This window comes from Macrosteles quadrilineatus, unplaced genomic scaffold (assembly GCF_028750875.1).
Source record: "Macrosteles quadrilineatus isolate MER2022 unplaced genomic scaffold, UCM_ALF_1.0 Scaffold_1__1_contigs__length_201487025, whole genome shotgun sequence".
NCBI lineage: Eukaryota > Metazoa > Arthropoda > Insecta > Hemiptera > Cicadellidae > Macrosteles > Macrosteles quadrilineatus.
The window spans coordinates 79,774,017-79,790,744 of NW_026542594.1; the positions used below are offsets into that span (position 1 = coordinate 79,774,017).

Consider the following 16,728-nt stretch of genomic DNA (forward strand, 5'->3'; position numbering starts at 1 on the left):
ATTAATTTCGGATAAAAAAAAAAACAGGATTGCTAAGGTAAGGCCTTATAATAACAATTTAAATCCTTTTACAACACCCCCCCAGACTATGAGACCGTATCTTAGGCAGGATTCGAACAGAGCATAATAGGCAGTCAGTACTGTAGCCTCCTCACTCATGTGCTTAATGATTCTACATCACATGGTCAGTTACTGTGCTCAACCAAGGCTGAAGAAAAAACTAAAATTTGAATAGCTTTATTGTGTACAAAGACCCTCTAATACAATAAACATGCATCGTTCATAGACGATGAAAATTACTACAGACTGGCTGTTAATAGGTAACATTTATCTTCTATATTTATAAAAATAGTAAGGCAGGTTGACAGCACCCTCCATACACATAAAAATTGTTAAGAAAACACTTGAAATATAAAATATTCTTCTAAATAAATAGTATCAAACTTTTTTCAATTGTGTTTAAAATTTGTAGTCTAATAAATGTGCAATAAATTTTGTTAGCTTAAACACTCAGAATGTCATCATATGTGAGAAATAACGATAAACAAAGGATTGACAAACAATATATAAATGGAACAGCATTCACAAAGAAAACATTATTTACATAAACATACGCTAAAATATAGATGATAAAGTGGCATAAAACAAAGGTTTGTGGAAGCAACTATCTACAAAACTGTGATACAACAGATAAATTAAAAACCTTCAATTTCATTGGTAAAATGTGCTTTATAGATTATGAGAATAACCTGGGCATGTCACTTCAACAAAGTTACAAGCAATTTAAAAAACACTTGTATAGATATAATTTTTCAGCTAAAATTTGTGTAATAAATGTCCACCGTGAATGCAGTCACCCAATATTCAGGCAAACTTACAAATGAACATCATACAGTCCTAAAACTAAAATGGTTTAAGGCAAAGTAATATAATAGCATATCTTATATCGATTTGCTTTAAATATCCTAAAAAGAGAACCTAGGCAACTTCCATGACACTGGATTTTTCAATGCCATTAACCATCTCTCTAGTCTCATGCATTTCTTCTAGTTTCCTTGCTACAACATCATCTTCTGTGGTCCCACAATCAGTCAATTTCATTTCTATTGAAGACTCTGAGTTGTTGACACTTTTGAATAATTTATCAGTGCTGTTTTCTGAATACGAAAGTTCAAAGTCATCCATATTTTCATCAGCACCAATTGCTGTTTTTGAACTTTCAATTTTTGAATCATTTACTTCTGCTTCTTTGCTACTTTCATCATCAATTTTGGTGAAAGGAATTTTGACTTCTGTATTTTTAACGACCAGACCATTATGGACACAGTTTTCTTTTTCTTTACACTCTGAATTAGGATTATTTTCGCCAATTTGTAAAGGAGTTGTACAATCAAAACCTTCCTGATTTTGTAAGAGGTCAGTTTCTGTACTATCCATTACATTCCTACTATCATTGGCATCTTCAATATTATCATCTGTTTTACATTCCATATAAGCTTCATTGTTACTTTTTATAGTCTTTGGTTCTTCAGTATTTCTTATCTGGACATTTCCAGTATCAAGATCAGCCTCATTAGCTTTAACAATATTAAGTTTGCTTTTATCCAAGTTACTTGCTACATCATTTCTTGCCTCAACAGTTTCAGGTAAGCTATTAGTTAATTTATTTAAGTCATTTTTCATATATGTTTCTTGGTCAGACTGATCTAGCGGTTTATCATTTAAATGATCGATAACCTCATATATAATCTCTTTGACCACACTTTCAGCAATGCACATTTTTGGTTTAGGCTTACAACTTACTTTATTCTTGGCCTCAGTCTTTTCAAGGGAAGTTATCAGTAATTCATCAACGGACAAAGGACGTTTCCTCCTACTGCTAACTTTCTTGACACTCTCGTTGTCATCTGCAAAGCTCTTGGACCTGCGTGTCCTCATCTTCGGTGTCTCTTGTGGCTTCAGAACGTTGTTGTTGATGGTCGAATCAGAACTGAGACTAGATGTTGTGGTGGAGTTATCACTCAGGTTTCCATCCACTTCTATTATAAGGGAGGCATCTTTAGCAACTTTCGTATCAATGCTGTCAACAGCTTTGTCCTAAAAAATAAAACATTTGTAAGGGTAAAATGAAATGTAATTTTTATATACAGGTAGGTATTAATTACGTTTGAGATGTTCCAAAATTATCCTCATTGTTTACTTTTGAATTTGTATGTAAGTTGTTTATAAACCATGTGTTATGTATCCAAACACCTAGGCCTACTATTAGCTCAATTAATACCTCTAAATTATCACATGTTTACATACAGTAAAAGAGCAAAAGGTTTCACCTATTGTAAATTTCTATATTTCACATTATCATCAAACACTGTCTTTTATTATTTAATAAGCTGAAATTTGTAATCAATGGAAGATATTTATACAGTTTGAATTATTTTACAAAATTATTTTTCTCTTTCACTTTCAAAAATATAATTAAAATACTCGATATAATACCAACCAATCATAACAGTGAATAGTGAGTGACATCAAGAAACCAGTGATAACCAATTGTTGCAACAGATGTATGAAATTTGACATCAAGATTTCAATTGCATAGTAAGTCATGAAGAAGCAAGAAAGGAATCTGATTTGAAAATTTTAATTGGTGATTTAACTTAACAGTATTTAAACCTCAAGATCTATCTCAATTACTTAATACCTATCATTTCTACATCAAGAAATATTTTGTGGTGAAGACTACTATAAACTTTTGGGTGAGATCAAACTGAACTTGTCTTAGGCCTACTTTGCTAAAATACTCACATTGCAAAATTTCTATTGACTTTTGCCGTTTTGAACTTTAACCTAAATTATCATTTTACTAAATTCAAAATTTTAACTTTCATCTTTTCAAAAGTGTATACTGTAGCTGTGAACTAGCATCAGCTGACTAGTGTCCTTTATGTTTACGATTTTGGATATTTCGGTTGTCATGGTGACTAATGGGTGTTGAGTTGAATTAATGTTTAGAGAAGGTTCGTTTTGTTGTCCTGTTTTTTAAAGTGTAAAATATAACTAAGTTGTAGAAAGTTCTGAAGAGTTTTATTTTGACACAAGCTATTTCGGCATGTCTGGAAACGGTACAAGATTTTCGGATTTGGTAAAGTTGTATGATGGCGAAGGAGACTTCTCGGAATGGCTGAAAAAGTTAGAGCTTGTATGTAAACTTCAGAAGGTTAAAGAACTACATCAGTGCTTCCCTTGTTTTTGTCTGGAGGAGCATTTGCCGTCTACGATGGGCTTACCGACGCAGTTAAGAGTGATTACTCCGCCCTGACCCAAGCTTTGCAGCAGGCTTTCTCTGTTAACTGTTTCCAACCGTATGAGGAGTTCATATCCAGACGTTTGCTTCCAGGAGAATCTGTTGATGTCTACGCATCTGATTTGAAAAGGTTGGCTAAATTAATAGATTCTTCAGTTTCTGACGAGTGGATAAAGAGTTCTTTTGTTCACGGACTACCCAGAGAAGTTCAAAATCAGTTAAAGGCGGCATGTTGTTTGCAAGACATGGAGCTGTCAAAAGTGTTAGAAAGGGCGAGAAGTTTAGTGAATGGAAGTGAATCCAATGTTGGAGCCGCCGCTCAGATGGAAGTGTCCGTAAATAAAAGACAGTATAGTAAAAAATGTTTTATCTGTAACTCGGAAGGACATCTAGCAAGATCATGCCCACAAAGAAAGCCAAGTAGCACCTCGAATGTAATTTGTTTCCGCTGTGGAGAAGCAGGACATTATGCTCCAAAGTGTTCACAGGCTCAAAAAAACGAGTAAAAGGGGCCACCCTTTGTTGCGCGGATGGCTATCCTTGTTTGACTGCGCAACCACAACTGCCGACGTTGATGGTAACTGTTGCTGGAACTAAGTGTTGTGCATTATTAGATACGGGGTGTTCAAGAACTATTATCTCACCGAGTCTTGTCAGGTCTAAGAAACTAATAAGGCCCACAAGTCAACGAGTGGTAATGATGAACGGGGACGTAGTAGACTGTAACTTAATGTGTGAGACAGAGGTGTCCGTTAGTGGGATTAACCTATCATTAAACTGTTTAGTTGCTCGATTATTGCCAAACTATCAGGTGCTATTAGGAATGGATGCGATTTCTGCAATGGGTGGAGTTACGATTCAGGGGGATGGTGGCGTAGAATTTAAAAAGAGTTTGTCGATTATTGCCAAACTATCAGGTGCTATTAGGAATGGATGCGATTTCTGCAATGGGTGGAGTTACGATTCAGGGGGATGGTGGCGTAGAATTTAAAAAGGGTTTGTGTACTGGAGCAGTGGCTGAATCTGAGCAAAAGGGTGACGGTGACCAGAAAATCATCAGGGAGATCGAATCCAAGCAAGAAATTAATATTGATAAGAAATCTGCAGAGAAAATCATTATTGAAGACTGTGATTTTAAGGCAGAATTTTTAGATGGAAAATGGACAGTGGAATGGAATTGGAAGGATGTGAACAGACTGCCTATGTTGGAAAATCAAGTAAAAATGTACAGAATTCCTGAGAATGCTACCGAAGCCTTCGAAACTGAAGTTGAAGAATGGATAAAAAGTGGTTGGCTGAAGCCCTATCATGGAGAGTTTGAAGGTGTGATTCCTTTGATGGCTGTCATACAGCAAAATAAGGATAAAGTGCGGCCTGTAATGGACTATAGAGAACTTAACCAATTCGTTTCAAGCCATACAGCTGGAAGTGAGGTTTGTAGTGAAAAGTTAAGATTGTGGAAACGATTGGGTGAACATGTGAGTACAGTTGATCTTCGTAAAGCGTACTTGCAAATTCATATTGCTCCACATTTGTGGAAATTTCAAGTTGTCAAATTTAAGGGTGAAAACTATTGTTTAACTCGACTTGGGTTTGGGTTAAACGTTGCCCCAAAGATTATGAGCAGTATTGTTAACAAGGTTTTATCGATGGATCCGATAGTTAGGAGTGCCACAGATTCATATGTCGATGACATCGTCGTTAATGAAGAAATCGTCAGTAGTGATGTTGTGATTAGATTGTTGGAAACATATGGTTTGACAGCAAAGCCGGCAGAAACGCTTGATGGAGGCAGAGTATTAGGACTAAGGCTGAGAAGAGCAGGATGTAAGCTAATGTGGTACAGAGATAACAAATTAAAACCTTTGGACCAAGTTAAAACAAAGAAAGATGTTTTCTCGTTGTGTGGGCAATTGATTGGACACTATCCAGTAGCAAGCTGGCTTCGACCTGCATGTAGTTTCGTTAAGAGACATTTGTCGGATCTGAAGTGGGATGATTTGATCAGTGAACGTGCGCAAACTATGTTAACAAATATTATGGATCGAATCGATGAAAGAGACCCAGCCACTGGCAAATGGGCTGTGTCCCCTGGAGAAGAAGGAAAAGTGTGGTGTGACGCAAGCAGTCTAGCGATCGGAGTTTGTCTAGAAATTGAAGGTGAGATAGTCGAAGATGCTTCGTGGCTGAGGAAGCAGCATGATTCAGCACATATCAATTTAGCAGAATTGGAAGCTATCCTAAAAGGAGTAAATTTGGCCCTGCGTTGGGGGTTAAAGAAGATCGTATTAATCACGGATTCAGCGACAGTTCATGCTTGGGTGTCATCTATACTGACGGGGGACCGTCCTATCAAAACACATGGGTTAAGTGAAGTTTTGGTTAGAAGACGATTAAGCCTATTTAAAGACATTATTTTGGAATGCGGTCTCAATGTACAAATAGAACTCATTAAGTCACAGTTCAACAAAGCAGATCTTCTTACAAGAGTGCCAAAAAAATGGTTAGCAAGAAACGAAGAGACTAGCATTGCACTTGTGTGTGAGAATGAGAGTGTGGACCAAAAGACATTGGTGAAACAGGTTCATGACTTGCATCATTTTGGTGTTAACCGTACTTTATTCACCGCCAGACGGTGTCACCCAGACATTAACTTTACCACAAAAGTTGTTGAAGAAGTTGTGAAAAGTTGTAAAGAGTGTCTGTCAATGGATCCATCCAGCATCAAATGGGAGCCTGGGTATTTGGATTGCCAGAACAATTGGTATAGGCTTGCCATTGACGTAACACACTATGGTCAAAGCAAGTTCATGACCATTGTGGACTGTGGTCCAAGTAGGTTCTGCATTTGGCGCTGGATCCCAAAAGAGACGAAAGATCAGATTTCTAAAGTGTTGTTGGAATTGTTTACTGATCGAGGGCCACCACATGAGATTTTGATGGACAATAGTGCAACATTTCGATGCGAAGAGATTACTCAGCTCTGTGATAAATGGGGTATTAAAGTTGTGTTTAGGTGTGTCAACCGGCCAAGTGGAAACGGGATAGTTGAGCGAAACCACAGAACAATCAAGCGTATGGCCGCAAGAACTAAAGGGAGTATCCAAGAAATGGTCTATTGGTACAATTTGACACCTAAAGAAGGATTAGGTGGCGATTCATCGCAGAGTTCCCAGATTTTTTCGTACCAATGGCGATGTAAAGGTGAACCTGTAAAAGGTGAAGTGTATGAAGGGTCACATTTTACAGTAGGTGAACGTGTGTATGTCAAGCCGCCAAACCCATCCTGTACTTCGAGATGGAAGGAAGGAGTGGTTACTGGACAGTTTTCACCCAGAAGTGTTGAAGTAAATGGCAGGCCTCATCACATAGCAGATGTGCGAAAAGTAGTTGAAAGTAAAAATGAAAGTGTAAGTTGTGTCGGCACCTCGAGGGCGTGTGGTGGTGTTGACACCACGGGGGCGTGTAGCTGTGAACTAGCATCAGCTGACTAGTGTCCTTTATGTTTACGATTTTGGATATTTCGGTTGTCATGGTGACTAATGGGTGTTGAGTTGAATTAATGTTTAGAGAAGGTTCGTTTTGTTGTCCTGTTTTTTAAAGTGTAAAATATAACTAAGTTGTAGAAAGTTCTGAAGAGTTTTATTTTGACACATATACCTAATTGAACTGTAACTTGTGATGAACATTCGGCTTATGCCTATCCAAAATCACATAAGCCTACTTTGAGCCGGCACGATACTCCTGTCCTAGAACCCTGAGATAAGAGTTTCATCTAAATTTATAACCATATTTGTACAATTTGATAAATAAAAGGTTTATATGTGTTCATTATTGTAAACCCTGGACATTTATTTATTTATTTATTTACCAACACACATAGACTAATAAAGAACTTTACATTGGCGCCTGCAACGTGTGGCAAAAAAAGGAGCTAATGTGATATTATCCAATACAAAATAACTTCCAAACCTATCTCGATGTAATAGGCCTATGACAACCTAAATTCTAAGCATAAGAATAACTAACCTCGTGTGCATATCCATAACCATATATCATTCACAACACCTCATCCATATATTGAACTATTATTATTAACCCTTTTAGTGCTACAGCGTCGCTGCCAGCGAGGATGTATTTTTACCTTAAAGTGCGAGCGTCGCTCACAGCGACTATTCGTATTTCGTATAGTACGCATTGTTGCCATGGATGCATTGGCTGGTTAATGCGTCAGTATGTTCCAAAAGCTTCAAATTATCGATCGCCGGTTCATTTTGCTCTTTTACTGTCGCTAGCGGTCAGCTGTTTACATTTCAATTCTTTGTTTCTTTGCGCGCAGTGACCCTTTGACTGACGACGGATTACGTTACGTTTTACAATTGCGCTGTTTGTTTTGAAACAAAGTTATTTGTGTATAAAGTTTTGTTTTCTAGTTAGTTTGTGTTCTTTTTTTAGTTTCGTATACTGTATTTAGATATTGTGTAGTTTTGTGAGTTAGGCCACAGAAAACGTACTACTATAACCCAGAATGCCAACCGCATGGTAAAAAGCATTAAGCGGTTTGAGAGAGCTTTGCCTGTCAATCCGTAGGCAGCGCCACCAGCGTTGCTATGCTATTGCATGGCAACGCTGGTGGCGCTGCCTACGGATTGAAAAGGCAAAGCTCTCTCAAACCGCTTAATGCTTTTTACCATGCGGTTGGCATTCTGGGTATAGTAGTACGTTTTCTGTGGTTAGGCCTATTTATAAAACGAGTTCAAAGTAAAGTGGATCATTGGTTAACTTTTTCGAAAGAGTCTAATGTAAACAATGGATCGTGATAACTTTGCCGGGGACGAGGAAAGGCTTCGTGCCTTGATTAGTGATATATCTTCGAATGACACTGGGATACTAACAATTAGAGGTGGGCCGATACCGATACTCGATACCAAAATACTCTCGATACCAGCGGTATCGAGGTATCGTCGATACTCGATACTTGCCTGTTTTGGGTTCGATACCGATACTGACACTGAACCACTGAATGCTACGAATCGGAGCGGAGCGGATTAAGTCAGTTCAGTCAGAGCGCCGAGCGGGTAAATTGCCAATGCCGTTACGAATCCTAGCTGTTTGCCTACTTAGTTAAATATACTCGCAACTCGAGTCGAGTAGTAGAGGTTAAGCCGATTTTGTTGATATTTGACAAGTAAATAATAAGAAAGAAAATGTTTGAGTTTTATTTAATCCCTTAACCCCTTTCAATATTGACATACTAGGCCTAATAATAATCGGCAACCTAGACATTTCACTGACAGCGACAGCTGACACTGGGTGATAGTGATAGGTAGTGGTGTGCAGCAAGTGTGATGCATTGAAATTTAAATTCGATTCTAAAAAGGGATGTGTCGATTATCGTCAACGATACCACCATCCATTGGTTACCACTGGACATTGGTATCGGTTCGGTACCAAGACTCGATTGTCAAAAGTCGATTCCGATGACACCGACAGGGATAAATATTTTATTTTAACATTTATTAACTTTATAGCTACAGTATTAGTTTTGTAATCACGGTTAACAATTTTCATAGCCAACTTAGAAACTACCCAGTTCAAAACAGCGACGGTGCCGGTGACATTGTTTAGCTTCAGCTCATTGCACAACACAATCTACATTTCAAGATGTCAAGACTCAACTCATGAGACAACCGGCGCGCGAATGTCCTGCCAACACGAAATTAATTATACTAAACAATGTCTGTATCAATAAGTTAGACATTTAGATGTATTATTTTTATTTTTAGTACAAAATAAATAACCTAAACACGTCGAAATGTTCAGTTTCCTACCTGCAATATTCAAACATTAAACTTTAACATCGTCATCGTCGTATGGTTAGGCTTGCTTTATATTGCGCCAAAAAGTAGGTCCATATTTATCTGTACAATCTACCTGATTAAAGAGTTTAGTGAAGTTTTAAGTGCTACTATGACACAATGCATTTATTGAAACATATCATAAGCCTTAGTCCATGTAGATTTTGTAATGTTATAACGAAGGGTGAATGTTGACAATAAAAGTATGTAACAACAGTTCTCATTGGTCAGGAGGCGACAATGCACTACCATGTCAGCCAATCGACTTTTGTGTTTCAATGGAGCAAATGACGATTGCTTAGACATCATTTTATGTGCTTACTGCTTATTGTGGGTGGGAAGGGTATCGATAATTTATCGTGATTCGAGATCCGATATGTAGGCCTAGTACGTGTTCGTTTATGCATAATGAGTATTAAAGTATAAAAAAACAGTTAGTTACAGACAGGTTCAAAACATCGATTGTTCCGATCCATTTTTGACACCCCTACACGGAAGATATATTGACGTCAACGTCGTGCATAAGGGCCAGGCAGGCCGGTTCACACTGAATCCACTCTGCCGAACCTATACTCTTGGTATCATCGGGAACATAGTCAAACACTTTTTTTACTAAATAAAACTATGGCATGTTTTATAAAATCACTCTTTTGGAGATTCTAGTCCCAAAACATAATCTTTATTGTAGGCTAAAGTTAAAATTTATCTATTACTTTTCTTCACAGACGTTGACTTATTCTACAATCTCTTTAAAAATTACCTGGTTTCAGTCAAAATACTTTTGTAAAAATTGACAGTGTGCTATTTTAACACAGTTATTCCTTGACCACGATCGTTTTTACTCACTATAGAGAAAAGACTCTCCTTACAAAAAGTATTTATACAGGTCAAGATGTATGTAGTTTTTTTAAAAGTATAACTGCAATTGCTTTTAAAAATAAATACAAAAACTGTCAAATGACTTAGATTAAAGCCTATTTATAAATTAGAGGAAACTTTATTAGATCTCATCATAGTCAAATTCAAACATTTACAGTGTTTTAAAATAATCAACACTCAGAAACGTTTGTGTAATGAAAATCTGCAAGCGACTGACGCCGAGGGTAAGGGAGGGCATGTGAACCAGGTTTTAGAGCAAACTTTCTCTTTTCCTACCCCATGTCCCGTTAGAAGGTGGGCGGGGCTTCACACTAAATAAATACTCAGTTCATTCATTCACAGTAGAGAATAGTTTTTGTGGCATTATGCATTGTAAATTTAAACTCATATTTGGGAAATATTTTTTCAGCAGTTTATCGCTTAATTGTTTAAGATATAAGTGGTTTACGTGTTGATACTTCTTTTTCTGTATGTTTGAATGTGAGTATGTCGGCATACTAAAATTTTGGTTAGTAATGAAAGCGTCAATCAGTGTAGTATGTCTCTATAAAACTAAGCAATAAACTGCAGGGCGCAGTAGAAACCTAACTCGACTCATACCATACCAACTATCCCCGTAGTACTGATGATTCAGAAACTTGGGCACTGACCAAAGAACCAAAAAACCCTAATGCTGCGTTAGAGAATAAAGTGGGGAGAAAATATACAGACCAGTTCAAGATAACGGCCCGATAACGGCAGGTCGAAATAAAATACCCCCGCCGCAGCAAACCTGCAGACTAAGCGAATTTCCATTTGACTGATTGGATTTACACTGAAATGTCTACTTAAAAATATAACATTTATTCCCGATTTAAATAGAATTAGTTTAACAAGTACTTAGGTTTGCTGCATCAGGGAGGGTAAAACTGGTTTTTTTTTTTGTAAAATGTTAGTAGTTAGTAAGAAATAAAAGCATTTTCAAAATTTGATCAAAATATGTTCATAAACAAGAGAACTACAACAGTTTACTTGTTCTCCATAAGAATAACATGGGAATTTTAAATTTAACATTTTTTGGAATTTTCTCCGTAACCATTAGGTGCATAATAACGCTTCAATATAATAAATTATTTGTTTCTTTAAGCTCTACAAAATGGTTTGGAAAGAAATTGCTAAATTTTATGTTTTTTGGGTCAAAAATGGGAAAAACCTATTTTTACCCCATAAAAGCCCCCGTAAACCACCGTTCCCATGGTCCGATCATGCTGGTTCGCGAACTCGTTCAAATAAACGTAGGTTTACACGTTTGTACCAAATTTCATCAAAATCGGTTCATTTTTGCTAGAGTTATCGCGCTAACGGACATATATATAAATATATATATATAAATATATATATAAATATATATATATATATATATGAATATATGAATTTGAACGGATGGTGTTTTTGGCCTCTAGGGACCTCAAAACGAAAAAAAAATCTGTCCCGCGTCCAGGTCTTACTATGAGTACTACGGTAATAGCTTATTTTCTATATGGGAAATTCGCTAAAAGAACAGAGAGCTAAGAGAAATGTGTTAACACCTAAATATAGGGATGCTTTCCAGAAGTAAAGCTTGGATGGACAGGCTGTGCATAAACTTTTAAAAGTATATTCCAATGAGTACCACACGATAGACGGGAATACCAAGTTATGAAATGCATCCTCAGACTAGGATCTAAATTTTGAAGAGGCAGGGGATAGAAGAGAATGGGAGGCAAGAATCCTCATAAGGGTTTCAGTGGTCACAGAGGTAAGATCAGGTACGGTAAGTACATAAGTAGTACAGTATATGCAATTGGAGGTGGCATGTAGCTACTCTACTCAAAACCAGTGTGAATCGGTCGCCAATCTCACTTCAAGATTTTTAAAATCGACACAAATGCTGTTTTATGGTAAAATTATCGGATTTAAAATGCATATCGCCATATTTTAGGTCTATATTCGAATGGAATAAATAGGTGGTCACATGACATTTGTTTATACGGTGATCTTCCCCATTAAAACTGCCAGAATTTGAGTCTATGCGTGTAAACTAGATGTTCTAAATTATTCCGTTTTAGTTGACAACTCGATTCCCGTACGTAGGACGGGCCACCAGCTCGTTTATATATTACAATAATTTGTATTACATTTGAGCTTTTTAGGGATTTATGTCCATACAAGCCACTAGTTAATGTTTAAAGCCCACTCTCTATCTTGTCACTACGATGTAACTACTGTCATGGTACGTTATTACTACCAGTATAATGGTTTTTTTTTACAATAACTAAGTGTATTTCTAATAGAGGTGTGCGGATAGTGAAATTTCATTTCGGATCGGATTCGGATCGGATAGTTGAGGCTCGGTTCGGATCGGATCGGATATTGGGAGGTTCGGATTCGGATATTTTCGGATTCAGATAGTTCGGCGCGGTTAATAATAAGCTGCATATGTATTTTTAACCTACAAAACAATGTAAAGCTGTGTAAATAAACTTAAATGACGATTTTGAACTATAGAATTTCAAATTAGCCAAGTCCACAGTTTTCTCTCTCTTGAAAATCACAATTCACAACATTTATTTTCTAAAGTTGGTTGCTTGAATTAAGTACACTAGCAGCCGAAATCTTCACAAACACCTTAGCTCAGCAGGACTGGTGTCAAACGTTTGGGCTTGTTTACTTGAGGTTATGATTTATCTTGTTTCCTGGTTCTCACAAGCCAAGGAGTTCGATCTCAAGTTTATTTTCACATTGTATTTCCTTACGTTTTTGGAACGGATTATTGGGCTTAAGTGGCATTTTGTGGGTTTGCCAAGTGTAGAATCACTAATGCACTAAATTGGCTCTAGCTCACGATTTGATGTTGGGCAATTAGACTTTATAACTGTGTAAAAGGTGTGTATCCCTGAATTTATAAATTGCATTCTACACATATTCACTGCCAAACATAATTCAGTAGAACCTTGATGAACCGAGAATTACACTAGCCTAGACATAACTTCATTACAGAATTACACTAGCCTAGACATAACTTCATTACGCCAAGTAAAATACCAAGATAATCTTTAATTGTATTTGAATCGTATAATCTTAGTTTGTTAAAAATGGATTGTATGTTCAACAATAATTGCAGTCCATTTTTGTTAAGCAGTATGGTCCCAAATTATTGTTTTTGATTTTGAAACATCACAGTTCATTTGACAAAATTATAATTGAAGCAGCCCTGCAATGTCAAGTCACGCGCTTGTGCAATAGTTTGTTTACAAGCTTTCTCCAGACCACAGGGGAGGGTCTGATAAGCCGTCTATTGTTCACCCCCAAGAAGGTCCGACCCTCATTAGTGCCGCTCGGCTGCACTCAGTGTTTTACCCCCTGCTGGGCGCTATGTCATAAAAGCTGATACGTTGAATGCCTGATAAGGGAAACCCAAGAAATAGAAGAACAAAGAGAAAGAATAATGACGTTGTTATCTTTATTCCCTTTTTACAATTTCCATTATTTTTTGTTATCTTTATGTAAGATTTTATGATTTTGTTTTATAGGTTTATAAAATAATTCTTTTTAACTACGGGAATATCAATTTATAATTTATCAACGTGCTTCTCTTCTGAAACAGCAATACCGGATGCATAATAAAGGTCAATGACCTAAAATATCACGATTGTGCAATATTGTATTTTGATGTTGAAATTAAAATCACGACAAAAGTTTGTATATATCCATGGTCAATATCGTTTAATCATTTAATATCAGGGTGTCTAGTTTATTTCCATTATAAAATTCAAGACTAATTCCATACTTTTCAAGACTAATTCCAGATTTTTCAAGACTAGTTTTTTCAACAATTAGTGCGTGTTGATACCAAAATGTATCGATTCTCGATTCTTGATACCGATACCAATTGTTATAGCTTAACAATAAATTTTCTGAATAATACTACACCAACCCCTGTCTTTGTCATAAAGTAGTATTATGATAATGTGGTGTTTTCAAGTAAAGAAATTATGCAGCAATAAAAAATTCAAACTAGCAAATTTTTTTTTTTATGAAATCTTCCACGTACCGTACGTTTAGACATCATCATTGACTGCAGCGGTTACAGAAAAGTGATCGTCGTCGTCCGCGATCACGGCAAAATCATGAACATTTCCCGCGGCCTTGTAGACATCATCGTCGTCTCCCGCGGTCACGGAAACGTCACCGTCGTCTCCCGCGGTCACGGAAACGTCATCGTCATCTCCCGCGGTCACGGAAACGTCATCGTTATCTCCTGCGGTCACGGAAACGTCATCGTCGTCGTCCGCGATCGCGACAAACTCATGAACATTTCCCGCGGTCACGGAATCGTCATCGTCGTCTCCCGCGGTCACGGAAACGTCATCCTTATCTCCCGCGGTCACGGAAACGTCATCGTCATCTCCCGCGATCGCGACAAAATCATGGACATTTCCCGCGGCCGAGCAGATATCATCGTCGTCTCCCGCGGTCACGGAAACATCATCGTCATCTCCCGCGGTCACGGAAACGTGATTGTCGTCGTCCGCGATCGCGGCAAAATCATGAACATTTCCCGCGGCCTTGTAGACATCATCGTCGTCTCCCGCGGTCACGGAAACGTCATCGTTATCTCCTGCGGTCACGGAAACGTCATCGTCGTCGTCCGCGATCGTGACAAAATCATGAACATTTCCCGCGGCCTCACCCGCGATCTTGGCAAAATCATGAACATTTCCCGCGGCTGTTCAGACATCACCGTCATCTCCCGCGGTCACGGAAATGTTATCGTCATCGTCCGCGATCGCGACAAACTCATGAACATTTCCCGCGGTCACGGAATCGTCATCGTCGTCTCCCGCGGTCACGAAACGTCATCCTTATCTCCCGCGGTCACGGAAACATCATCGTCATCTCCCGCGGTCACAAAAACGTGATCGTCGTCGTCCGCGATCGCGGCAAAATCATGAACATTTCCCGCGGCCTTGTAGACATCATCGTCGTCTCCCGCGGTCACGGAAACGTCATCGTTATCTCCTGCGGTCACGGAAACGTCATCGTCGTAGTCCGCGATCGTGACAAAATCATGAACATTTCCCGCGGCCTCATCCGCGATCTTGGCAAAATCATGAACATTTCCCGCGGCTGTTCAGACATCACCGTCATCTCCCGCGGTCACGGAAATGTTATCGTCATCGTCCGCGATCACGGCAAAATCATGAACATTTCCCGCGGCCCTGTAGACATCATCGTCATCTCCCGCGGTCACGGAAACGTCATCGTCATCTCCCGCGGTCACGGACACGTCATCGTCATCTCCCGCGGTCACGGAAACGTCATCGTCGTCGTCCGCGATCGTGACATAATCATGAACATTTCCCGCGGCCGAGCAGATATCATCGTCGTCTCCCGCGGTCACGGAAACATCATCGTCGTCTACCGCGGTCACGGATACGTCATCGTCGTCTCCCGCGGTCACGGAAACGTCATCGTCGTCTACCGCGGTCACGGATACGTCATCGTAGTCTCCCGCTGTCACAGTCGTCTTTCGTGGTTTCGGAAACGTCATCGTCGTCGTCCACTATCGCGGCAAAATCGTGAACATTTCCCGAGGCCGTGTAGACATCATCATTGGCTTTTGCGGTTACGTAAACGCAAGACGACGATCGCAGCAAAATCATGAAAATTCCCGACTTTGAAATCAAATTTAAGACTAAATCCCGACTTTCAAGACCATTTTGAAATTCAATACTTATTCCCGACTTTCCCGATTTTCCCGACTACTAAACACCCTGAATATGTACACAATAAATGCTAAATAATCGTGGTTAGTTCTAACTTTAATTATTTTTTATTATTCAAAGTACACAGTAAGACAATCCAAAGTCAAACCGGGCAATGAATACCCAAAAAACAACGTATCTTGTCCTGTGATTGGAATACCACTCGCCGGCCAGTCCTTTCGGTTTAGGGAAGTAGTGCAAGTCTATATATAGCTTCAAGGTCTTACCCACCCCTTCCCCCTCCGGTCCTACTTGACTCACTACCCGCGCTCCTTTCGAGGTTATTGCCCAACCCCTCCCACCCTTCTATTGTGTTGCCTTTCTATTGTTTCTATTCTGACTTTTTTTCGGGAAACATTTAATCTATTGTTTACGTAACATCACAGTAGTAGGCTAGATTTTTCTACTTTGAAACAGTACTGTAAAAAAACTATTACACAGCGCCCCTAGTATCAGGAGCAAGACAAGCACGAGTTGACTTTCATTTGACCATGGTAGTTCTTTTCTGCTTTATGTCTGTTCGTTCCAGACGAATCTAATCGTAAAGCAAAACAGCCGATAACGACTAAACTAGTTATCAGTATTGCATCATACGTTATTTTTGTATGATGGAGTCTTTGCCGTTTGCTGTTAGGTCGTTGGAAACGTATTGCTGTAATTTTGTCCTGGGAAACTAATGGTGGTTATGGAGGTTTTCTGTCCAAAACGTCAAAATATATTGTCTATCCGAAAAAGTCGGATATATAACGGATAGTGTCGGATATCGAATTTGGGCTCGGTTTGGATACGGATATCCGAACCGAATCCGACCCGATTTTTCGGATATCCGCACACCTCTAATTTCTAACATTTTATAACTTAATTTTAAATCTAAACCCTGCTGTAAAGGGAATTTTCACGT

General features: G+C 38.6%; 1 protein-coding gene across 2 annotated transcripts in view; it reads right to left on the bottom strand.

Moving 5' to 3' along the window:
- Positions 1-221: 221 nt before the first annotated feature.
- The window catches only part of LOC128983657 (histone-lysine N-methyltransferase NSD2), a 179,039-nt gene continuing 162,532 nt past the window's right edge, over positions 222-16,728 (bottom strand). For both annotated transcript variants that reach the window (XM_054403032.1, XM_054403033.1), the window contains exon 22: positions 222-2,097. In XM_054403032.1, coding sequence (XP_054259007.1) covers positions 979-2,097 — 1,119 coding nt within the window. In that variant the 3' untranslated portion in view covers positions 222-978. The remainder of the gene's footprint in view (positions 2,098-16,728) is intronic.